General features: G+C 43.0%; 3 protein-coding genes and 1 long non-coding RNA gene across 12 annotated transcripts; 3 read left to right on the top strand and 1 right to left on the bottom strand.

The window, feature by feature from the left end:
- The first annotated feature begins 720 nt into the window (after positions 1-720).
- Positions 721-5,313, top strand: LOC138929363 (uncharacterized). Its single transcript, XR_011445742.1, has 2 exons — positions 721-2,188; positions 2,260-5,313. It is a non-coding gene; the product is annotated as an uncharacterized lncRNA (long non-coding RNA).
- Positions 5,314-7,692: 2,379 nt separating this feature from the next.
- On the top strand, positions 7,693-11,397 carry LOC121502071 (uncharacterized). 3 transcript variants are annotated; one of them, XM_041774730.2, is made up of 3 exons: positions 7,693-8,333; positions 8,406-9,780; positions 9,884-10,416. In XM_041774730.2, the coding sequence occupies exons 1-2, from the start codon at positions 8,021-8,023 to the stop codon at positions 9,164-9,166; spliced, it is 1,074 nt and encodes a 357-aa protein (XP_041630664.1). In that variant the 5' UTR covers positions 7,693-8,020; the 3' UTR covers positions 9,167-9,780; positions 9,884-10,416. The 3 variants fall into 3 exon arrangements, with proteins under 3 accessions (XP_041630664.1, XP_041630735.1, XP_070144910.1); XM_041774801.2 differs by lacking the exon at positions 7,693-8,333 and having other exon boundaries at positions 9,170-9,830; positions 9,884-11,397; XM_070288809.1 differs by lacking the exon at positions 7,693-8,333 and having other exon boundaries at positions 9,172-9,780; positions 9,884-11,397.
- A 596-nt stretch (positions 11,398-11,993) lies between these two features.
- On the bottom strand, positions 11,994-23,384 carry LOC138929362 (uncharacterized). Of its 6 annotated transcripts, XM_070288806.1 has the most exons (5): positions 23,028-23,384; positions 22,739-22,942; positions 12,431-12,509; positions 12,203-12,380; positions 12,023-12,102 (listed from the first exon to the last, which is right to left on the bottom strand). In XM_070288806.1, exons 2-4 carry the CDS (start codon positions 22,857-22,859, stop codon positions 12,215-12,217), a joined length of 366 nt encoding a protein of 121 aa, XP_070144907.1. In that variant the 5' UTR covers positions 22,860-22,942; positions 23,028-23,384; the 3' UTR covers positions 12,023-12,102; positions 12,203-12,214. The 6 variants fall into 6 exon arrangements, 1 of the variants encoding a protein (XP_070144907.1); XR_011445739.1 differs by having other exon boundaries at positions 12,203-12,509; positions 23,011-23,384; XR_011445738.1 differs by lacking the exons at positions 22,739-22,942; positions 23,028-23,384 and having other exon boundaries at positions 12,438-12,643.
- Positions 18,742-22,091, top strand: LOC138929361 (uncharacterized). Of its 2 annotated transcripts, none has more exons than XM_070288804.1 (2): positions 18,742-20,664; positions 20,744-22,091. In XM_070288804.1, exon 2 carries the CDS (start codon positions 20,747-20,749, stop codon positions 21,980-21,982), a length of 1,236 nt encoding a protein of 411 aa, XP_070144905.1. In that variant the 5' UTR covers positions 18,742-20,664; positions 20,744-20,746; the 3' UTR covers positions 21,983-22,091. The 2 variants fall into 2 exon arrangements, with proteins under 2 accessions (XP_070144905.1, XP_070144906.1); XM_070288805.1 differs by having other exon boundaries at positions 18,744-20,664; positions 20,744-20,810.
- Positions 23,385-26,072: the final 2,688 nt, after the last annotated feature.

Genomic DNA, 26,072 nt, shown 5'->3' with positions numbered 1-26,072 from the left:
TAAACAACTTTAGGGAAAAACTCAGAATCGAACAACAAAGTAAGGCACCTATCCCCATCCCCACACAAAATGAAGCCTACACAAACCATCACAGTCTGAGTAAGGCTCAAACTGAACAATCCCCTAAAATGGACATAATACTTGAGGCAGTACAAGTAACTGCCAACTCAATGGCGGAAATGGGGAAAAAAAACGGACGCCCTCATCTCCTGTCTTTTAATGCTTCTAACTCCAGGAGTTAAGACCAGCAACATCGACAATGACACTAACAATGCCTAGACCCAATACCCCTAACCACACAGGCACCATTAGTAATCTAAAAATTGCTACCTGGAACGCCTGTGGAATTCGTAACAAGCTACTAGAATTAGAGGCCTATATTAATCAAAGAAATATAGATATAATGCAAATCATAGAGACGCGACTAATAGCTAATGATACCAATAACAGTACTAATGAATTTAGTATCCCAGGGTATACTCTCTATAGCACTCCTCACCCCTCGGGGAATAGGAAAGGTGGAGTTGCCACCTACATCAGAAACACTATCAAGCACATAGCTTTACGGTCAATCTCAATCGACTGTATACAAATAGCTCCCATCGCTATTCACATGAGCAACGAGATCATCGTAATCTCACCAATATACTGCCCCCCAAGCTATATTTGGAGCACCGCACACTTTGATAAACTTTTCAAATATATGCAAAGTCTAAATCGAGGCACAAAATATATGCTCATTGGAGACTGGAATGCAAAACATTCCTGGTGGGGATGTCCCAAAGCCTGCAAAAGGGGAAAACCCCTCCTTGAAGCAATTCACCAACACAAAAGCCTACAAGTTCTGGCTACTGGGGGTGCCACACACTACCCATTCGACAACAGGAAAAAGCCCTCAGCCATAGACTTTGCTGTGTATGCTGGCATACACTGCAACAAAATAAATATCACATCATCAGCTGAGCTGAGTTCGGATCACCTGCCAATCTTAGTAGATCTCTCATTCAACGGCCCCATTGAAACAGTGGGAGCTCCTAAACGCCTCCTCCCAGGTTCAGCCAACATTAAGACCTTTTGCGATATCCTAAATCAAAATATAGCACTTAATATCAAACTCGACACACCAGCCGAAATCGATAAGGCAGTTGAACAACTCAACAATTGGATATATCAGGCAGCTAGGGAAGCAACGCCACAACAAAACCCATTCAAAGCTACTAAACTTAAAAATACGCAAATATACTTGGACGACAAGACGAAAAAACTACTCAGGGACAAAAAACTCCTCAAAAGATCACTAAACAAACACCCAAACCCAGTAACCAAAGACAAAGTCAAGACCATAACTAAACTGCTCAAAGCAAGCTTACAAGCATTGAAAACCAAAACAACGAATAAAATCTTCCAAAAAATAGACCCCCAGGACAGATACAGAATGCAGAAGCTATGGCGAATCACAAAAAACTACAAAAGACACTCTGAGCCGAACTGGCCACTTAAGATCACCCAAAACAACCAAATCTACTGGACTAGAAACACTGAAGAAAAAGTAAAAGCCCTTGCGGAGCACCTAGAGGAGAGATTCTCCCCCAAAATACTCAACACAGGAGCCTTCAGGAGATCAGTCACAGATGAGAAGGAGCAATTAATTAGGCACAAAAAACTCATAGAAACCCCCATGTGGATGCAAAGACAACTTAACCCAAAAGAAAATGATGTCTCCTTCATACCGTTCCTCCCAGTTACCCCTGGAGAAGTACTCACACAAATCAAATCCCTGCACAACAATAAATCCCCTGGAGAAGACCAGATCAGCAACAAAATAATAAAGGTCCTTCCCTTCAAAGCCATTATTACACTTACAAACATCTTCAATGCCATCCTAAGAACTGGTCACTTCCCAACTGCATGGAAACATGCCGCTATAACCATGATTAGAAAACCTAGAAAATGTGTCCATGATCCAGCCTCATACAGACCCATTAGCCTGTTGTCTGGTTTCTCTAAAATGTTTGAGGCCCTGCTGATGAAGCGAATGTTCCGCTGCAAAGGCTTTGCCAAAGCCTTCCCCACACATCAGTTTGGGTTTAGAAAGGACCACAACACAGAACAACAACTAGCCAGGTCTACCCAGCACATCCTCAAAGCATATGAGGAAAAGAAATACTGCTCAGCGGTATTTATTGATGTCAGTGAAGCATTCGATCGAGTCTGGCATGAAGGGCTACTTATGAAACTCATTAAACTTCTTCCGTATAGGATCTACAGAGTACTAGAAAGTTATCTGACTGACAGAACCTTCAGCGTCAACGGGCCAAATGGAGTCAACTCCACCCTTGGGAAGATCCGGGCAGGTGTCCCCCAAGGTAGTGTACTTGGCCCCATCCTGTACAACATATATACGTCTGACATCCCCCTCCCAAACTACCTAGGGAACTTCTCAAGCAATTGCAATGACTTAGCTGACGTTTTCCTATCCACTTATGCTGACGATACCATTGTCCTGTGTGCCAAAAAGAATGCCAGAGAAGCAGTTAATACTAATGAACGATACCTAACATACCTAAAGGACTGGGCCACAAAATGGTGCATCAGCCTGAACCCCTCTAAAACTACACACGTCTTATATACCAAACGCACACTAGCAAACGGAATATCCAACCTCTCACCATTGTTGGGAAACACACGAGTTAAAAATAGCCACCAACAAAAGTACTTAGGGATCATTTTAGACAGGGGACTAAACCTCTGTGCCAATACCAAAGAGCTTATTGGCAAGGTTAGGGTCACAAAAAATAAACTTGATTGGATCATAGGGAAAAACAGCACTCTTACTAAAGAAAATAAAATCATAGTAGCTAAGCAGCTAATTGCGCCACTCTGGCAATATGCGCTTCCGGTATGGGGAGCGTTAACTTCGAACACCCAATTCACAAGAGTGGAACATGTTCAAAACATACTCCACAGGAAAATAGTTAAAGCCGGTAGATATGTCAGAAATGTAGACATCAGAGATAAATATAACATAGAGTCCATAAAAGAAACCTACAACAAAGCCAGTGAAAGGCTCGCACAAGCCTTATCTGTTCATCCTAACCCAGAAGCTAGAAGCATCCTAATAAAACCCTACGTACCCGAGAGAATGGAAAGACCTAGGCTTAAGGAACAGCTAGACAAACACACAATCCCAACTCGGGACAAACTACTAAAAGATAACCCCAGAGCTGCTAAAACTGAGAACCTAGAACCCTACCCATCAACATTAGTCCTACTAGAGCAAAGAGAGAAAATCCGAGCTCATCGTAAAGCTAAACAAGACGAAGACGATAAATGGGAGAAAAAGAAAAAAAGGGAATACGAAAGAGCCAAAAGGAGTGGTTATGAGGTTGAAAGACCTAGCATTGATTACATTAACGACATCGCCAGAGCCCTGAGAAAAGGACACAGAACCAGGGTACAAACTGCAGAACTCTTAAAATATCAGCCGGAATACATTCAGAGAATGGTTATGACGCCTCTACAACCGCACGAACTCCCACCACCCACCCAAGACCAACTCCTGGACTTAAATCTAATAGCAGCACAGGGCAGACTCATGGAGATGATACAACAAGAAGATCCACCCAAATCTCCTGAATCTAGCAGGAAACCAGAACACCTCCCATCTTTCAGCAAATGGACACTGAGTGAACAGGAACGGAAACAAAAGGAAAAGGAAAGAGGGTACACTGGAACCTATCTAGAAGATCTAATGAGAGTTAGAGCCAGGAACAACCCCAGCAAACCAAACTTTATTGACCTCACCTCGGACACCTCAGACTGATCCAAACCGACCTCCCCTACGCACACAAATCACACCTACTAAGTTACAATATGCAAACAAATCGGGAATAACCCCGCAAGCAATATGCGAAAAAAAAACTCTGCTCGGGCCAAGCTGCCAAGTTAAACAACTCCCACCAAATGCCTGTGCGATACCTGCCATATGGCCGAACCAAAGCCAAGATGCTAACACTGATGCTGAAAATTAAAAATAATAAACATCAGACCCCCACACCTATCCCATACTCACCCAGTCCCTCCCCCATATAACTTGCAAAGCACTTATACATTCCTTAACTCAACAGATCAACCATCACCACTGCAAATACGACCAGTTAATCTACAAGCCTCCACTGGATTGCTACCTATGCCAACCTGCTCTGAAAGGCTCCTTACCTACCTACTGGACGCTGCCGTGCATTCCAACTGCTCCACTGGACTGGGATAGGCATCTTTTACATGCAGATACAAGGACGTACGCTGATGGCTGCATACCTAAAACGGCAGAGACATGTAAAGCAGCCGCCTTGCACCATGTGATACGCAGACCAATCCCCACTCAGCCCTATCTGCCACGAGCTGCCAACTGCGTATGCGATCGCGCAGCTCGCATGGCCACCGAGCAACAACAACTGACATGGGTCACCAACTGCGTAGCGCCTGCGTGACCCATACTGCAACTGAGTCAGCGCACCTGATGAGATGACAAGCGACCACCTGGAGCTTTAGCCAAAACCCCCACCCCTATGCTACATACAATAATGAATAAACCTAAAGCCTACGACAAAGTACTGCGAAATCAGGATTAGCAAACCTGCCTGTGGACTGCCCCAGACCTGCTGCTGCCCAGCGGATCTATGCAAGCTCCATACACACTGCCAACCCTGATGCAACAACACAACAGTAGACCAAAAGGCCTAATATTATGCTGCAATGCTACAGGTGTGCCTCACCATCTCGGGCCGCCAGCAGCGTATGCGAACGAGTGGCTCGAGCCTGCAGCAAAATGCAAGCCAGCACACAGCTAGCTCAGAAGACTAAACTCGGACTTAGCGGATGCGAGCCACTAACCGCGTAGCGACCTTGTGGCTTGCCCTCCATAGAGCCTGCATGTCTGTACCCACGATGCCTTCAGCCACTTGGTTGATCATTGGAAAGCAGGGCTACCAAACATGCCCCGGGAACTACACTAGACCTGATGCTGGATCAACAGTTCTATACAAGCCCTGTGGACTCTGGAAACCCTGCTGCAACAGTACAACAGCAAGCTGAAGACGAGATGCAAATCACAACCATCTGTAGCCCCTAACTGCGTAGCAAACTTGGGGCTACCATTACTAACGCCTCCTGAAATAAGGAACTGGCCCACCAACAAGGAGATGCTCCCCTAGAAGTCTTCGCAACCTGCCTAAAGGACGAGGCGCTGAGATACTAGCTAAAAATAACTAACCCTATATTATAGCTAATTGCAAATGCAAAACCTTAAGCCTACCCCCAAACTAAACCTAAACACCAAGCAATGCTATTGCAAAGTATGGAGCGCCACATCTTGCTTACCGGCAACTTGAACCTCCATGCTCAACATCAGTATCCTATCCTTCCCCACCCCCCATACCCCAACTAGTCCGACTAAAAAGAATCAGCTGAAAAAGCAACACTAAAATCCATATAAACTGCCCTCCAAGGTAAACTAAAATTCATAAATCCCATACCCACCAAGAACCAATCGATACAAACACACGCACACACACACAAACCCACAACTGACTGTTCATGCTACAACGAATACAAAATTACACCGCTACACTCAACCAACCTACCAATAAGAGAATAAGACTACAACAACAGTAATACTTGAATTAACTAAACAACAATACCTAAAATGATAACGACCAAAACAGTCAAGACTATAGTTACCTAAACATACGCAACTAAACAGTAAACAATGACTAATAGTCAACTAACAACCTGAAGCATAAAACATACAACTTAAAAACTAAATCAATAATTTAAAAACCTAAGACTCTGCACATAACTCCTAAAAATAACTCTTGCCTTGCTAACAGCTGCGATAACCACAAAATCTCAACCTAAACTGGACCAGCTCCACCTTGGGGAAGCTGGAGAGTTATAAATTGTTCGTTGGCAATTTTAAACCTCCAGCCCCCGAGGCACTGTAGCAACTCACCCCTCGCATCGTAGCAAACTCACTCCTTAAAGACCAAGTTATAAAAACAGTACTAAATTTTACTCAACATACACACCCAAACCGTTAACAAGATTCAAATCAACAACCAATCAAAACAGAAACAAAACATAAACTTAAAGTTAAAATTTAAACTAAATCGCTAAACTCATAACCATAAACGTAACTCTTGCCCTGCATATTGCTACGATAACTAAAAATAAACAACTATCTCGGACTAGCTCCCTCTTGGGGAAGCACGGAGAGCTCAGGTTGTTCGTTGGCAACCTTGAGCCTCTTTGCCCCTGAGGCTCCATAAACCCACCCCTCCCCCACCCCCCACCCACACCCACAATACATCTTAAAGAGTAAGCTGCAAAAGCAATGTCTCCATGATTAAATGTACCCTCTAGTCTAAGTGAACTCGGCATTAAAAAGCCAACATGTAAACATAGAGGGAACAGCGCTGTAAGCTGAGCTTAACAAATGTTAAGCTTAACTTACAGCGCTGTACCCCTCTCCCAAAATCTCACCAATACTAACGTCCCAGACTACCACACTCTATGGCCCATTATTGTATAAGGCTCTTGTACCCGACCTAAAGCTGTACATGTAAATCCCATTATTTTACGCAACAGAATAAATAAGCTGCCCTCTCACTTTTGAAGGCATAGCTAGATTTGAGTTGGCACATACGCTACTCCAAACAAAAAAAAAAAAAAAACAAAAAAAAGTGCTCCGTGAATTTTATTTCAATGTCGTTTCAAAGTTAAATCAATGTCATGTCAAAGTGAAGTCAAAGTTAATAAATTGTAATATGCCATAACACAAAGTGAATATGTGCTAAAATGCTTAGTTAACATACTTAACTAGCCAAATTATGCTACTACGGTCGCTATCGAATCATTATTGAATAATCCTGTGCGGAACTGCAGAAGTCAAAGTATTGCTATTCAATGTCTGGAAGAAAATCTTAAACCAAGCTTTTAATAAGCATTAAACAGTCAACGCATATAAAACGATCAATAAATAAAACAATAAACTTTTAATTTTAACTTTTATCTAACATAAGTCAACAAATTAAAAAAGGCAAATTATAGAGCATGGTGCGCAGACTTAACACGATTCATGCGGCCAACTAAACCTAACCTATAAACGGTCTGAACTAATAAGCCAATAAATGAACTGGAAACTAACAAACTGATAAACAATAAAACAACAGTAACTAACAAATAAACAAAGCCAATGAAACAATAAACTTAATAAATTAAAACTAATAGCCCTCAAAGACAAACTAAACAAAATAAACCTTAAAATGGCTTAACCTGAACAATAACTACAGGACCATACTGCCATGTAATCAGCCGCTGATGCTCTGCACGGAAAACAGATAAGTCATACCCGCTAATTAATCTACCTGAAAACCCAAACTTCTAAATTACATAACATAAAACTCTCTCCTTCCCTCATAAATTCTGCAATCTACACAAGCTATGCCACAAATTTCTAATAAAATGAGCATAATCAAATAACTTGCAATTAAAAAGCTGTATAACCATGTAAAAAAATAAAGGAAAAGAAAGGATTACCATACAGACAACTTCCCTCTAATATTATCATCTCACATTTATCCCTTTCTTCCCACTCCTTACACATACTGACGCACGTACGAGGCAAGGCCTAAAACAAACACATAAACCAACATGAACTCACCTTCTGAGACTACTCTGTGCTCTCTATAACCAAATTTCACTCATAAGTCGAAATAGAGAGCGAACACAATCCTGGGTAATCGCTCACTAATTCCCCCTAGAGCGAACACATAAACAACACATAAACAACACATAAGCAACATACATCGCCTCCGAACATGTATGCGCGCACGCTCAAACCAAAAACTCTCTCCCCACACTGACTCACCATACTAAATCCATCCCTCGCACCCGCGGAACCAGTAGTTCACTCCGGAACCTATCAAAAGAAACCAGCACGAAGCAGCCATAAACAGGCAAAATGGAAAATAAACCAAAAAAGACAATCACCAAGAAGAAAACGTCAGGAAATCAATCAACAACAATTACGGCTACATCCACCCTGCTGCAGTTCTACGCGAAACACACACAGGAGATGAAAAAATTAGCAAAACCAGTGCAAAGTCCGGCATCAAGAAAACACGAACCTCATGATTCGGAATTAGAGGTGGACACCGACATTGACGTAGAAAACGACGAGGTCGGCCAAGCGATAAATGACCACCTCACAACTGGAACCATGCAGCTCCCTGATAAATTCTGTGAAAAAGCAGCCAATATAACAGAGACAAACCGTGAGTTACAAACTCAACAGGCATTACTGTTGGAAAAAACCCTCAGGAGCGTCATCCCTACTAACTCAACAGCACCACCGACACCAATCTTGGGAGCTGGCAACTCAGTAGAAGAGACAACATCCGATGCAGCCTCACGTGCCACAACATCTAAGCCACAGCCACGGACGCCCACTCCCAACCGCAACCTGTTCCCTGATGAGCTGAATGAAACTGCCACTCAACAAGAAGCCTCTGGCAAGTCCAACCAAACTACAGAACCGGAACCATTCCAATTACCTGGATTCCAGCTTCCACAACCGGAACAAGATGACAATGAGAGTATCATCTCCATTTCCTCATCCATCTCCTCATCCACTCAGAACACTGCTGCCCTTAACCCGGACATGCGCAAAATCCTTAAGGAACTTGGCGTAAGCGCCACCATATGCCAAAAAATCGCCGAAACAATGGCCGCCAACTATAGCGAAAATGAGGAGGATAATAATAACGCCAAAGGTGGCACCCACACTGATGAGAACACTGCCCCTGCTAGCGGAAAATCAGATCCCAAACCAAGAGCAAAGAAACAAATTCGCGGAGGAAGCAGCAGCAAGGGACATCGACCAGCCACCCCCTCCGCCTCCGCTTCCACTTCCACTCGTCCCACTCTGCCCACCTGCAACTGTAGCAGCACACGGAAAATCCTGATGGAAAACACTGAGAAACTAGCCTCCATGCTCGAAGTGGTGGCCACCAAACTCGAGAATATGGCCGCTGACACTAAAATTACAAATATTATAACAAAACCTATCCCTAATAAGAGCTCCATGCTCTCAGATGAAGATGAATGAACTACTACTAAGAAAACAAACTGTCATAACCAGCTGTCACTCCCATCTACACTTTAAGTTACTGAAAATTAAATAAAATAAACAATAAATTCCAAAACACCTCCAAATAACACACCACCTTAAATTTTTACACTATGAAACCCGCAAATACTGAAACATAAGAAAATCCAATAAACTAACGAAAGAAACTACACTGCACAAACATCACGCCACCCCCTAGGGAAATTAAACTCTAACAACTAAATCACAAAATAAAATAAAACAAAACTCTTTAATCGGATCTCAACCAACATAAAAATAAAAATAAATAATTACTAAATTACACGAAAAGCGATAACGAAGGTATTTTTCCCTCCTAACAACTCTGGCCACACTAAAAAAAGAAGAAGACAGAAGCGTGGGCAAATTTGCAAATTTAAACAAAATAAGAATAATTTTACAAATCTCCAGCAACAAAACGCATTCCAAGGCACCACAACGGTTCAGAATAATTCTATACACCAGTGAGCACCTGCCCTAAGTGCTACCAAAGCCAACAACCAAATAATACACAGAAGGCGGACGCCAGAAGCACCAAGCCCTACTGACTCAGGATAAATTCTTCCAATTAAACGGTAAAAACCATTCCCACCAGCTACTAGGGAGAGGCTTAGCATGAATCATAGTGAGGACCTGTAATTCTATAGCACCCGTCACTGACCCAGAAAAACATTTCAGGAATCTCCATACCACGCTTCTGCAAATGAAACATGCTGCCGCAGCTAAAGCCACTGAAGCTGAGCACCTTCCAGCATATCTGGCTGCATTAGACCCGCCTGGAATGAGCATAAGGGAAAGACATCACTATAGACCGGAGAACAACAGAGATCCTAGACTCAATAAGAAAACAGGAATAAATAACGCCATATGCTCCCAATCAACAACGCAAACTGAGGCACAACCAATAACACAACCAGTTGAAATGGATAATTACAAGGGAAAAGAAAATAAGAAGGTCAGAGATTGCACCACCCCTCAATTTGATCCCACCATAATTCCCAAAGTGGAAGATACCCCCACCAAGTCAAGAGGAACAGAACTAGAAAGACTGCTACTGACCTCTCCCACTCCTTTCAACAAGAGCGCGAATCTGTTAATCATGCAGTCACTACAAGCCACGTATAACTCTGGAGGCGGTAATGGAAACACCAGAAAGCAACTCTTCAATGACAGTGATGACGACAGCGAGAGCAACATACCTTTGCAGCAGCTGGTCTCTGGCAAGAGAATCAGAGGGCAAAACCTAAAGCGCCTCAAACCCTTGAAGTCGGCAAACAGGCCCTACACCAGAAGAATCACGGGAGCGATCAAAACAACTGTCTCCTACGCGGACAAACAGAGGCGCTCTAGATCTCGGGCACCCAGAACTTCGGAGGAGCTTGATCTGGCAAACCCTATAGTTTACGATGACAACAACAATAACAATGATAGCCTCTGCTCCCTCAGTCTCACGGCGGGCAACCTTCCATTGGCCCACGGCAGTGACATAACAACAAACGAAATGAGGAAGAATAAAGAGGAGGATATGCCCTGCTGCTCAAGCAGCCTAAACCAACATGCCATAAGCCCAACACTAACAAATGAAAATGCTATCACAATCCAGGCCCAGGAGACCCAAATGCTGCGCACTGCCGAGGAATCGGAACAGAAGAAGAACAAGGAGCCACCCACCGTTTCCTCACGACGCCAAAGGGCGACTGTACCAGCTAGGCCAACTCACCGAGGAGTTCATCTGAAAACGAAAGCAGCCCGTGCAGCTACTGGATCTCAACGCAAGAAGCTGAGCACACCCAAAGTGCACCATTGTGGATGCGGCATCGGTAACAATGATGAGGTCATGCTCGACAACATAAAAAAAGCCAACAAGGCCATCATCAAGATAATAGAATCTATAGGCAAAATACACAGACAATGCAGAGAAACTAATGACAATATTGAAATTAACTATCTAAGAAACCCCCAATAGAAATGGGAATCAGTAAAACCAATGAAAATGCTCTTTAATTTACTGACTTAAACATTTAGCATAAGAAACAAGCTTCATTAATCTTAACGAACTTATCAGTTCATTATATATTATGCCCAAAATACATATCTGTTTTTGAATAAACCTCTTTATGTTTAAAACTAAGGGAAATACAATAATAAAACCCTATACTTGCTGTGCAAGACACCTTATCTCACTATGTAAAAGAAACATACATACATACATAAATATAAAACAAAATCAATAAACGAACACGTCAGCCTTATTCAAATATTACTCAATCTACGCCTAACTAAGGGAGGGAAGCCTTCACGGCACTTGAAACAAATAATGCTAGAAGCAGCTAGTAATGAATAACAGAAACTACACCAATACATCTGGAAAGCATACTTAGCAAAACTAGAACATAGCCAGCAGCGCTAAGTGCAAACAGTAGCAGGAATAACAATATCCAGAAACAACCTGAACATTAATATGCCCTATGGCTGCCTAGAATAAGCTGCCTGGACAAGAACTAAAACCTGCTCCAGATGACAGAATTAAATAATACAAACAGCCAATTAACATACTTACTATAAAATGCAGAAATGACAGCACAAAATCGGAAACCAAACAAAGAAATACCCCGACAACCCACAAATCCCCTTCTCCTGCGTAATTCATTATAACCAAAATAGGAAATCAAGATATAAATCACAATTATTATTAAAAAATTTATATTAACCAAATACCACATCTCCCTTGCAGAAGAATACTAAATGCCATATAACATACTACTTTGATATCCAACAGCATGACACATACGCCTCTAGAAAGCAGACTTTGCCAGGACACCAGCATCCAGATAGAGCCAAATCCAAACAGACTGAGACTCTATGGCTCAAACAAATTACATGCACCTGCGCGAAGCCTGAAATTAAAAAGCAAATAATAATAAGTTCTCTCTAACCACCAGATTGAGGGGCAAAACGCCTACCAAACCTCAAGCCTCCATTGGAACGCTAACTTACGCCAATCCATCCTTAAAGGCCTTGCACCTCCTTATTGGACGCTGCTGCGCATCCCGACTGTTGCACTGGACTGGGATTGACATCTTTTAGGGCACGCTCACCATGTGACGAAACAACCCAGCGACTTGCGTCCCACTCCCGTGTGGTGGTTGTGTGATGCCCAGCGACGACCACAAACCTGGAAAAGGCAAAGATATGAGTTCCTGTTGCACTGCACCTGCATCCTACCGGGCACTTCGCAACATCCAGTCCCATATGAGCGGCAGCAGCGATATTTTGGCTGTCCAATGGTACCAACTGGAACTCCCTGAAACACCAAACAGAGGGCGAATTAACAAGACACATACTGCAAAACAATTGATTGCACAACTCAGCAGTTAAGTCTGTGCGTGACCTGCCCTTAAGGCCAGAACAAATGCCAAACATCCTGACATGCTCCCTGCAATACCACAACCTTTGATGACTGCCAAAATATCACTCAAATGTACACCTGGAGACAATCAGAACACAGCCAACATAGCTAAATATTAAGCTAAATAACACTCATCGAACATGCCTGTGCGATACCTGCCATATGGCCGAACCAAAGCCAAGATGCTAACACTGATGCTGAAAATTAAAAATAACAAACATCAGACCCCCACACCTATCCCATACTCACCCAGTCCCTCCCCCATATAACTTGCAAAGTACTCATACATTCCTTAACTCAACAGATTAACCATCACCACTGCAAATACGACCAGTTAATCAACAAGCCTCCACTGGATTGCTACCTATGCCAACCTGCTCTGAAAGGCTCCTTACCTCCCTACTGGACGCTGCCGTGCATTCCAACTGCTCCACTGGACTGGGATAGGCATCTTTTACATGCAGATAAAGGACGTACGCTGATGGCTGCATACCTTAAAATGGCAGAGACATGTAAAGCAGCCGCCTTGCACCATGCGACACACAGACCAACCCCCACCTAGCCCTAGCTGCCACGAGCTGCCAACTGCGTAGGCGATCGCGCAGCTCGCATGGCTACCGAGCAACAACAACTGATATGGGTCACCAACTGCGTAGCGCCTGCGTGACCCATACTGCAACTGAGTCAGCGCACCTGATGAGATGACAAGCGACCACCTGGAGCTTTAGCCAAAACCCCCACCCCTATGCTACATACAATAATGAATAAACCTAAAGCCTACGACAAAGTACTGCGAAATCAGGATTAGCAAACCTGCCTGTGGAATGCCCCAGACCTGCTGCTGCCCCAACGGATCTATGCAAGCTCCATACACACTGCCAACCCTGATGCAGCAACACAACAGTAGACCAAAAGGTCCAATATTATGCTGCAATGCTACAGGCGCGCCTCACCATCTCGGGCCGCCAGCAGCGTATGCGAATGAGTGGCTCGAGCCTGTAGCAAAATGCAAGCCAGCACATAGCCAATTCAGAAGAATAAATATGGACTAAAAGGATGCGAGCCGCTAACCGCGTAGCGACCTTGTGGCTTGCCCTCCATAGAGCCTGCATGTCTGTACCCACGATGCCTCAGCCACATGGTTGATCACTGGAAAGCAGGGCTACCAAACATGCCCCGGGAACTGCACTAGACCTGATGCTGGATCAACAGTTCTATACAAGCCCTGTGGACTCTGGAAACCCTGCTGCAACAGTACAACAGCAAGCTGAAGACGAGATGCAAATCACAACCATCTGTAGCCCCTAACTGCGTAGCAAACTTGGGGCTACCATTACTAACGCCTCCTGAAATAAGGAACTGGCCCACCAACAAGGAGATGCTCCCCTAGAAGTCTTCGCAATCTGCCCAAAAGACGAGGCGCTGAGATACTAGCTATAAATAACTAACCCTATATTATAGCTAATTGCAAATGCAAAACCTTAAGCCTACCCCCAAACTAAACCTAAACACCAAGCAATGTTATTGCAAAGTATGGAGCGCCACATCTTGCTTACCGGCAACTTGAACCTCCATGCTCAACATCAGTATCCTATCCTTCCCCACCCCCCCATACCCCAACTAGTCCGACTAAAAAGAATCAGCTGAAAAAGCAACACTAAAATCCATATAAACTGCCCTCCAAGGTAAACTAAATTCATAAATCCCATACCCACCAAGAACCAATCGATACAAACACACACACACATACACAAACCCACAACTGACTGTTCATGCTACAACGAATACAAAATTACACCGCTACACTCAACCAACCTACCAATAAGAGACTAAGACTGCAACAACAGTAATACTTGAATTAACTAAACAACAATACCTAAAATGATAACGACCAAAACAGTCAAGACTATAGTTACCTAAACATACGCAACTAAACAGTAAACAATGACTAATAGTCAACTAACAACCTGAAGCATAAAACATACAACTTAAAAACTAAATCAATAATTTAAAAAAAAAAACCTAAGACTCTGCACATAACTCCTAAAAATAACTCTTGCCTTGCTAACAGCTGCGATAACCACAAAATCTCAACCTAAACTGGACCAGCTCCACCTTGGGGAAGCTGGAGAGTTATAAATTGTTCGTTGGCAATTTTAAACCTCCAGCCCCCGAGGCACTGTAGCAACTCACCCCTCGCATCGTAGCAAACTCACTCCTTAAAGACCAAGTTATAAAAACAGTACTAAATTTTACTCAACATACACACCCATACCGTTAACAAGATTCAAATCAACAACCAATCAAAACAGAAACAAAACATAAACTTAAAGTTAAAATTTAAACTAAATCGCTAAACTCATAACCATAAACGTAACTCTTGCCCTGCATATTGCTACGATAACTAAAAATAAACAACTATCTCGGACTAGCTCCCTCTTGGGGAAGCACGGAGAGCTCAGGTTGTTCGTTGGCAACCTTGAGCCTCTTTGCCCCTGAGGCTCCATAAACCCACCCCTCCCCCACCCCCCCCCCACCCACACCCACAATATATCTTAAAGAGTAAGCTGCATAAGCAATGTCTCCATGATTAAAAATACCTTCTAGTCTAAGTGAACTCGGCATAAAAAGCCAACATGTAAACATAGAGGGAACAGCGCTGTAAGCTGAGCTTAACAAATGTTAAGCTTAACTTACAGCGCTGTACCCCTCTCCCAAAATCTCACCAATACTAACGTCCCAGACTACCACACTCTATGGCCCATTATTGTATAAGGCTCTTGTACCCGACCTAAAGCTGTACATGTAAATCCCATTATTTTACGCAACAGAATAAATAAGCTGCCCTCTCACTTTTGAAGGCATAGCTAGATTTGAGTTGGCACATACGCTACTCCAAACAAAAACTAAAAAGAATCAGCTGAAAAAGCAACACTAAAATCCATATAAACTGCCCTCCAAGGTAAACTAAATTCATAAATCCCATACCCACCAAGAACCAATCGATACAAACACACACACACATACACAAACCCACAACTGACTGTTCATGCTACAACGAATACAAAATTACACCGCTACACTCAACCAACCTACCAATAAGAGACTAAGACTGCAACAACAGTAATACTTGAATTAACTAAACAACAATACCTAAAATGATAACGACCAAAACAGTCAAGACTATAGTTACCTAAACATACGCAACTAAACAGTAAACAATGACTAATAGTCAACTAACAACCTGAAGCATAAAACATACAACTTAAAAACTAAATCAATAATTTAAAAAAAAAACCTAAGACTCTGCACATAACTCCTAAAAATAACTCTTGCCTTGCTAACAGCTGCGATAACCACAAAATCTCAACCTAAACTGGACCAGCTCCACCTTGGGGAAGCTGGAGAGTTATAAATTGTTCGTTGGCAATTTTAAACCTCCAGCCCCCGAGGCACTGTAGCAACTCACCCCTCGCATCGTAGCAAACTCACTCCTTAAAGACCAAGTTATAAAAACAGTACTAAATTTTACTCAACATACACACCCATACCGTTAACAAGATTCAAATCAACAACCAATCAAAACAGAAACAAAACATAAACTTAAAGTTAAAATTTAAACTAAATCGCTAAACTCATAACCATAAACGTAACTCTTGCCCTGCATATTGCTACGATAACTAAAAATAAACAACTATCTCGGACTAGCTCCCTCTTGGGGAAGCACGGAGAGCTCAGGTTGTTCGTTGGCAACCTTGAGCCTCTTTGCCCCTGAGGCTCCATAAACCCACCCCCTCCCCCACCCCCCCACCCACACCCACAATACATCTTAAAGAGTAAGCTGCAAAAGCAATGTCTCCATGATTAAATGTACCCTCTAGTCTAAGTGAACTCGGCATAAAAAAGCCAACATGTAAACACAGAGGGAACAGCGCTGTAAGCTGAGCTTAACAAATGTTAAGCTTAACTTACAGCGCTGTACCCCTCTCCCAAAATCTCACCAATACTAACGTCCCAGACTACCACACTCTATGGCCCATTATTGTATAAGGCTCTTGTACCCGACCTAAAGCTGTACATGTAAATCCCATTATTTTACGCAACAGAATAAATAAGCTGCCCTCTCACTTTTGAAGGCATAGCTAGATTTGAGTTGGCATATACGCTACTCCAAACAAAAAACAAACAAAAAAAAAGTTGGCATACACGCTACTCCAAACAAAAAAAAAAAACAAAAAAGTGCTCCGTGAATTTTATTTCAATGTCGTTTCAAAGTTAAATCAATGTCATGTCAAAGTGAAGTCAAAGTTAATAAATTGCTAATATGCCATAAAACAAAGTGAAACGTTCTAAAATGCTTAGTTAACATACTTAACTAACTAACCAAGTCATGCTACTACGGTCGCTATCGAATCATTACTAAATAATCCTGTGCGGAACTACGGAAATTAAAGCAACGCCATTTGACGACTAAGCAAAATTTTAAATCAAAATTTTTAAAACAAATTTTCCATGCAATATATAACAACTATATAAAGAGACAATTTCAAAGAAACGCACGTTAGAACAAATTAATAAGCATTAAACAGCCAAAGCACATAAAATACCTAATAAATAAAATAATAAACTTTTAATTCTTAACTTATATTTAATCTAAGTTAAAAAAAAAAAAATTGCAATGACATGTCATGTAGCAATGGGCGCAGACTCAACACGTCTCACGAGGCCAACTAAACCTAACCTACAAATGGTCTGAACAAATTAGCCAGTAAATAACACTGGAAACTAATAAGCTGATAAACAATTAAGCAAGAATCAACTAACAAACAAATAAAACCAATAAAACAATAAATTAATTAATAAACCAATAAGACCAATAAATCAATGAACAGAGTAATAACAGCAACAACAAATTATAAACCAACAAAACAGAACTAATTGCACACTTAAACAATAAACAAAATGAACAAGTCACCAACAAATAGTACGAATAAAACCAACAAAACAATAACCAAATAAACTTATAAACTACATAACCTCAAAAAGATAAAACAGAAATCAGTAGCAACCACTATAACATTGAGCTGACCTCTGAAAGATGTCAAACTACCGTCCTTCTGGCCATACGTCATCTACAGACTCAAAATTACACCGATTTCTGATAGTGATGCCCTCTGAAAGGGACTGACCCTGCCCGTGCCTCATGTCTTCAACGCCCTGAAAGCATGATCCATGTAATAGTAAAAACAAGTGCATAAAAAGTCCCCTAAGCTCCACCAATTCGCCACTAAAGAACTCCAAGTGATGCCCTGCCTACAACCCAGCGGAAAACCTAGCTGACCAGAGTCGCGCCTGATTGCCTAAACTGACCCGTATAGGAAGCCTCCCTTGGATAACTGAAATCGATGATAACAAAAGTTGATTGAAATTGCGAAGCAACAATTCCTACAAACCCAATCCCGCCACCAAAGAGTCCAAATCATGCCCCGCATAACAATCAACCACTGGCGCCTTGCATGGAAAACAGATAAGTCAAAACTGTTAATTAATCTACCTGAAAACTCAAACCCCTAAATTACATAACATAAAACTCTCTCTTTCCCTTAAAATTCTGTAATTTACACAAACAATGCCATAAATTCCTAACAAAACGAGCATAATCAAATAACTTGCATTTAAAACGCTGTATAGCCATATAATAAAGAGAAGGGAAAGGAATACCATACAAACGGCTTCCCTCCGATATTATCATCCTACATTTGTCCCCTTCTTCCCACTCCTCACACATACCGACGCACGTATGAAGCAAAACCTAAAACAAATGCATAAACCAACATGAACTTACCTTCCGAGACTACTCTGTGCCCCCTATAACCAAACTTCACTCATAAGTCGATATAGAGAGCGAGTACAATCCTGAGTAATTGCTCACTAATTTCCCCAGAGCGAGCACACAAGCAACATACATCGCCCCTGAACATGTGAGTGCACACGCTCAAACCAAAACTCTCTCACCGCACTGACTCACTACACTGAAATACCCCCTGAGCACACACACATAGACAAATTTACTCACCAATGAGCAAGTATGCGAACACGCCTATACCAAAATCATCCACTGCGCCGACTCACCACACTAACTCCGCTCCCAGAAAACTCAAAGAACCAGTAGTTCGCTCCAAAACCCTGGCGGAATCAGTAAACGGAAAAATTGTTAAAGTGCAAACATGGAAAGAAAACCAAAAAAACTAATAATTAAAATGAGATCTGCACAAAACAATCCCAAGAAAACCCCTACTGTGTCCACCTTACTAAAACACCGTGTAAAGCGTGTGCAAGGGCTAAAGAAAATACTTAAACCAATGCGGACCACAGCTATGGAAAAACGGGATCCTCGTGGTTCAGGCACAGAGGCGAACAGCGATGTAGATGTGGAAAACGACGAAATTGGGCAAGCCATAAGCAGCCACCTTGCATATGGCAGTATGAAACTCCCGAGCGAATGTCGTCCGGAAAAAGCGAACATACAGCCGCAAACAACAGCCCATGCAGACCAAGCAGAAATCGAAGCATCCCCCTCCGATAACAACCGTGAGCTGCAGTTACAGCAAGCTGAGTTACTAAAGAAGGTGCTCCAAAGTGCTGCCCCTCTCACTCCGACAATCACTGGAATCCCGGAAAATACCACGATAGCAGCAAGCCCCCTGCTCCCGCAAACCGCCATACAGGGCCCCCCTCACCCCAAAGACCTGATAACCAGGTGCCAGCACGCTCCAGAAAACCAGACTCAAGCTCAGGAGATGCCACCGGAAACGCCATCAGGAATGCCGCCAGCCCTAGCACCCAACCTGCTAGAGCTACCTCCGGAACAGGGCACAAACGACGATGATAGTGTTATCTTTGTCTCCTCAACCAAACCAGAGACAAATAAGCTAAACACTGACACACAAAGTATACTAATGGAACTCGGAGTTAGTGCCACCATATGCCAAAAAATAGCTGATACCATAAACGGGAATCCAAACCCGGGCAAGGAAAACACTCTCACTAAAGACGCAGCCATCCCTACAGCTCCAGATGCCAATCACGTAGACAACGAGCCCTTGATATGCGGAACAGCAACCACCAACACCAGGGCTAAAAGGCAACGCCAGAAAGGATCCCGCAGCAAACAACGCAGAACCACCATAGCTGCCCCCTCCTCCGTAGCACTTGGACAACCATCCACATGCAATTGCAGACGCACGCGCATAGCCCTTATCAATAGCGCTGAAAAACTAGCCTCCATGCTAGAGGTAGTAGCTGCGAAACTGGACGGCATGGCGGCAGATATGAACATCACAAACATGGTAACAAACCCAAACCTCATCCGTAGCCCAGTGACGTCAGACGAAGAGGAATAAATGACTTCACCTAATAAGAAAACATGAAAACATGAAAACATATACACATTGTCAAACTTTTTCTATTCCTAAATTACAAAATAAATAACCAAACTTTAAATAAAGATTACGTTATCTCTGCAAATTAATCCCTACCCAAAATATGTGGCCAAAGAATAATTACAAATAATTACAATTAATTAGCAGCTACAAACTAATAAAGTTACAAATGCCACCTTAAATCTTTCACCATGAGGCCCTTAACACAAATTAAACTGCAACAATTACCAACACCAAGAATACCCCCCCCCCCTCAAATCAACCAAACTACCAAACCTAGCTATAAAAGCAGCCTGAACAAAATAAAACTAAAATAAATAATAAACAATAATAATAAACTAATCACAATTCAAATCCCAGCCAAACAATAATATACTAAAACAAAAACGCGCAAAATAACATTTCCTCACAAAACAACTCTGGTCACACCAAATTAAGAAGAAGAGCAAAGCGTGTTAAAATCTGCAAATTGTTTGGAAATAAGTAAATTACTCAACTCTTAAGCAACAAATACCTGCCCCAGGCAACGTATAAGAGACTTCACAATAAGCCAAATACCAGGATCACCGTGACTAGGCCCACCCACCTGAGAAAACTCTGCTAAAATAGTAAGCGGCAATTCGCATACTGCATCCTGCCAAGACCTGGAATCAAATCCCCAATGAAACTCACCCGTATTCATTCTAGCAAATGCAGGACACTGTCACCACAAATCCCGTTGGAGCCGAGCAATATCCGTCATATCTTTCTGCGCTGAACCCCCTTGGTATGAACACGAGCAAACGCCATCGCTACAGACCAGAAAACATAAGAGATCCCAGGATCAACAAAATAAAAACAGCATATACTGAGAACTGGCTACACCAACAGGAGCAGGCAAATATGACCTCGACCCCCCTACTAAATATGGAGAAAGAGAATGTCAATCTGGAACCAGGCACCACCTCCCCTCCGCCGGAACCTCTGCTCACCCCCAAAATAGAGGAGCCAGCTGAGAAGCCCAGAGGAACGGAGCTAGAACGACTCTTATTGACCTCTCCAACCCCCTTTAGCAGGGACACCAATAAACTCCTCGTAAAGTCTCTACAAGACTTATACAAGAGGCAAAACGATGAAATCAAGAGGCAATTGCTTGAGGACTCTGAAGATGAAAGCGAAGATGAAATCCCGCTTAAACAGCTTGTCTATGGCAAACCCAACAATAAAATAGACAGGAGGCAATTAAAGCTGACCCAAATGCCAAATAAACCAATTACCAGACTGTCTACAGGCGCATCGGCAAGCTGTGCCACATATAGAGACAAACCCAGACGCCGCAGAAATCTGGCATCCCAAACGCAACTAGACCCGGCCATACGCGAACTTCCGATGCCTGACGAAAACTCAAACAACCAAGAAACCAATCAACTGGCTGACAGCTCCCTTCAAACTCGCAACTATAATGCAGCCGCAAACTCAGACGAAACAACCCTGGAGGAACAAATGCCCTGCAGCTCCGTCTCTCTAAGATGCCTAAATCTCACCCCCAACCTAGGAAGGGATGAAGTCCTCTCGCAACAGGCGCCAATCCAAACCCAAACAGCACATCCAACCACAGAGGAGACGCAGACCAAGGAAAGCACGCGTCCCACCAAACGATCTCGTCGCCGCAATAACATATCAACTGCCAAGACAGCTCAGCGAGGAGACACTGAAGCAGCTAGGTATAGTTGTGAAACCCCATGCCCACGCCGCAGGAAGCCAAGTCTACCTACAAATCGAAACTGTGACTGCGGTATCGAAAACTTTGACGAAACTATGCTGAAGTTCGTGAACAAAGCCAATAAGGCAATAATAAAAATAATTGAATCAATAAATAAAACGCACAGGCAGTGCAGAGATACAAACGATAATATCGAAATATTCAACCTAAAAGGTCAAAAGTAGTAATCAATAGTAGTCATGTACTAACTACTAAGTTACCAAACTAACTTAAAAAATGAAAGAAATCCCTTAGTTATTATATTATGTTATGTTATGTTTTGTTATATCTTACATTACAAAGTTACAAATACTCAACACCATCGAATGAAACGACAAATGTAAAACTTAATATGCCGCAAACTGGCAGAATACAATGTAATCAAGCCATTAATTTTCTATATTTAAATTAATAAATAAATGAGTACTTGGCTCAAAACATTATCGCTTGTCGCTACGAAAAATCTAAAATAAAACTAAAACAAAACTCTAAAAACCGGCGGTTTGTTACTGACAACACAGCCTCTCCTTCCCGATACCAAGCCCTGCCTTGCTCCTGCACTGCTCTCACGGAAATAGAAGCAGCTGCTGGCCAAAACTCAATCCAACTATATAACGAGCACTGGGAATCTAGGGAGCCTTTTGCAACAATTGCAACAACTGCAACAATTGCTACTGACTCCCACCTGCCAGCAATGAACATAGCGACTGTTATAAATAGTAATGTTATAACTGCACGGTCCAAATAAACCTGCTTACATTAGCGCGAAAACCTGAAATCAAACCAAATACTCATATGTTCTCCTAAACTGCCAGGTAGATAAACTAAGCACTAACTATGCCAATCTCATTCTTAAAGGCCTTACATCTTCCTAATGGACCCTGCCACGCATCCCGACTGCTGCACTGGACTGGGATTGTCATCTTTTTGGGCACGCTTACCATGTGACGAAACAACCCAGTGAATCGCGTCCCACTCCTGTGTGGTGGCTGTAAGATGATCGGCGACGCCCACAAGCCTGAAAAAGGCAAAACATGAGTTCCTGCTGCATTGCACCAGCATTCTGCTGTACACCCCGTTATATCCAATCCCACATGAGTAGCAGCGGCGACACTTGGCTGCCCTTTGGCGCCAACTGGAACTCCCTGAAATACCAAACATAGGGCAAATTAATAAAAGCACACATTGCTAATATATAATTATACAACTCAACAGATTGGTAAACTCAACCTCAAATCATGACCATCTACTTTCAAGCCTCCACTGGAAGCTAGTTACGCCAATCCTATCTTCAAAGGCCTTGCACCTCTCCATCGGACGCTGCTGTACATCCTGACTGCCGTACTGGGCCGGGACTAACATCCTTTCGGGCACGATCACCTTGCGATAAAACAACCCAGTGATTTGCGTCCCACTCCCGTGTGGCGGTCAACATGTTGTTCAAGCCTGGAAAAGACAAAGATACGAGTTCCTTATACACTACATCTGCATCCCGCCTTGCAATCTATAGCATCCAGTCCCATACGAGCGACAGCGGTGACACTTGATCGTTCAATGGCATCAACTGGAACTCCCTGAAAACACCAAACAGAGGATAAATAAACAAATCATACAACACAAAACAATTGGTTGCTTAGATGAATATTCAGCGACAACTAGAATTACAGCTAATAGAGCTAAATACTAAATCAAATAACCCTTACCAAATATGCCTGTGCGTTACCTGCCACATGGCTAAAATCAATGCCAAGATGCAAACACTGATGCTGAAAATTAAAAACAATAAACATCAGACCCCCACACCTATCCCATACTCACCCAGTCCCTCCCCCATATAACTTGCAAAGCACTCATACATTCCCTAACTCAACAGAACAACCATCACCACTACAAATATGACCAGTTAATCTACAAGCCTCCACTGGATTGCTACCTATGCCAACCTGCTCTGAAAGGCTCCTTACCTCCCTACTGGACGCTGCCGTGCATTCCAACTGCTCCACTGGACTGGGATTGGCATCTTTTACATGCGGATAAGGACGTACGCTGATGGCTGCGTACCTTAAAATGGCAGAGACATGTAAAGCAGCTGCCTTGCACCATGCGACACTTGGACCAACCCCCACCTAGCCCTAGCTGCCACGAGCTGCCAACTGCGTAGGCGATCGCGCAGCTCGCATGGCTACCGAGCAACAGCAACTGACATGGGTCACCAACTGCGTAGCGCCTGCGTGACCCATACTGCAGCTGAGTCAGTGCACCTGATGAGATGACAAGCGGCCACCTGGAGCCTTAGCCAAAATTCCCACCCCTATGCTGCACACAATAATGAATAAGCCTAAAGCCTACGACAAAGTATTGCGAATTCAGGATTAGCAAACCTGCCTGAGGACTGCCCTAGACCTGCTGCTGCCCCAGCGGATCTATGCAAGCCCCATACACACTGCCAACCCTGATACAACAATACAACAGTAGATCAAAAGGCCCAATATTATGCTGCAATGCTGCAGGCGCGCCTCACCATCTCGGGCCGCCAGCAGCGTATGCGAATGAGTGGCTCGAGCCCGTAGCAAAATGCAAGCCAGCACATAGCCAATTCAGAAGAATAAATACGGACTAAAAGGATGCGAGCCGCTAACCGCGTAGCGGCCTTGTGGCTTGCCCTCCATAGAGCCTGTATGTCTGTACCCACGATGCCTCAGCCACTTGGTTGATCACTGGAAAGCAGGGCTACCAAACATGCCCCGGGAACTGCACTAGACCTGATGCTGGATCAACAGTTCTATACAAGCCCTGTGGACTCTGGAAACCCTGCTGCAACAGCACAACAGCAAGCTGAAGACGAGATGCAAGTCACAACCATCTGTAGCCCCTAACTGCGTAGCAAACTTGGGGCTACCATTACTAACGCCTCCTGAAATAAGGAACTGGCCCACCAACAAGGAGATGCACCCCTAGATGTCTTCGCAATCTGCCCAAAGGATGATGGCGCCGAAATACTAGCTATAATAACTAACCCTATATTATAGCTAATTGCAAACGCAAAACCTTAAGCCTACTCCTAAACCAAACCTAAACACTAAGCTATGCTACCGCAAAGTATGGAGCGCCACATCTTGCCCACCGGCATCTTGAACCTCCATGCTCAACATCAGTATCCTATCCTTCCCCACCCCCCCATACCCCAACTAGTCCGACCAAAAAGAATCAGCTAAAAAGCAACACTAAAATCCATATAAACTGCCCTCCAAGGTAAACTAAACTCATAAATCCCATACCCACCAAGAACCAATCGACACAAACACACACACACATACACAAACCCGCAACTGACTGTCCATGCTACAACGAATACAAAATTACACCGATACACTCAACCAACCTATCAATAAGAGACTAAGACTGCAACAACAGTAATACTTGAATTAACTAAACAACAATACCTAAAATGATAACGACCAAAACAGTCAAGACTATAGTTACCTAAACATACGCAACTAAACAGTAAACAATGACTAATAGTCAACTAACAACCTGAAGCATAAAACACACAACTTAAAAACTAAATCAATAATTTAAAAACCTAAGACTCTGCACATAACTCCTAAAAATAACTCTTGCCTTGCTAACAGCTGCGATAACCACAAAACTTCAACTAAACTGGACTAGCTCCACCTTGGGGAAGCTGGAGAGTTATAAATTGTTCGTTGGCAATTTTAAACCTCCAGCCCCCGAGGCACTGTAGCAACTTACCCCTCGCACTGTAGCAAACTCACTCCTTAAAGATCAAGTTATAAAAACAGTACTAAATTTTACCTAACATGCACACCCAAACCGTTAACAAGATTCAAATCAGCAACCAATCAAAACAGAAACAAAACATAAACTTAAATTTAAATTTAAATTTAAACTAAATCGCTAAACTTATAACCATAAAAGTAACTCTTGCCCTGCATATTGCTACGATAACTAAAAATAAACAACTAATTCGGACTAGCTCCCTCTTGGGGAAGCACGGAGAGCTCAGGTTGTTCGTTGGCAACCTTGAGCCTCTTTGCCCCTGAGGCTCCATAAACCCACCCCTCCCCCACCCCCCCACCCACACCCACAATATATCTTAAAGAGTAAGCTGCATAAGCAATGTCTCCATGATTAAAAATACCTTCTAGTCTAAGTGAACTCGGCATAAAAAGCCAACATGTAAACATAGAGGGAACAGCGCTGTAAGCTGAGCTTAACAAATGTTAAGCTTAACTTACAGCGCTGTACCCCTCT

Source organism: Drosophila kikkawai, unplaced genomic scaffold (assembly GCF_030179895.1).
Source record: "Drosophila kikkawai strain 14028-0561.14 unplaced genomic scaffold, DkikHiC1v2 scaffold_176, whole genome shotgun sequence".
In the NCBI taxonomy this organism is placed as follows: domain Eukaryota; kingdom Metazoa; phylum Arthropoda; class Insecta; order Diptera; family Drosophilidae; genus Drosophila; species Drosophila kikkawai.
This window is presented reverse-complemented; position numbering and strand designations above follow the sequence as displayed.

Excerpts from the sequence above, each read along its gene's own strand:
- LOC138929361 (XM_070288804.1), top strand. The coding sequence starts at position 20,747 with ATGCAGGACACTGTCACCACAAATCCCGTTGGAGCCGAGCAATATCCG.
- LOC138929362 (XM_070288806.1), bottom strand. The coding sequence starts at position 22,859 with ATGCTGGTGCAATGCAGCAGGAACTCATGTTTTGCCTTTTTCAGGCTT. Across the intron at positions 12,510-22,738 it reads CTGGGTTGTTTCGTCACATG|GGAGTTCCAGTTGGTACCAT; the intron begins GTAAGCGTGCCC and ends TTGGTGTTTCAG. Across the intron at positions 12,381-12,430 it reads TGGATGTTGCGAAGTGCCCG|GTTTGTGGTCGTCGCTGGGC; the intron begins GTAGGATGCAGG and ends TGCCTTTTCCAG.
- LOC121502071 (XM_041774801.2), top strand. The coding sequence starts at position 9,909 with ATGAAACATGCTGCCGCAGCTAAAGCCACTGAAGCTGAGCACCTTCCA.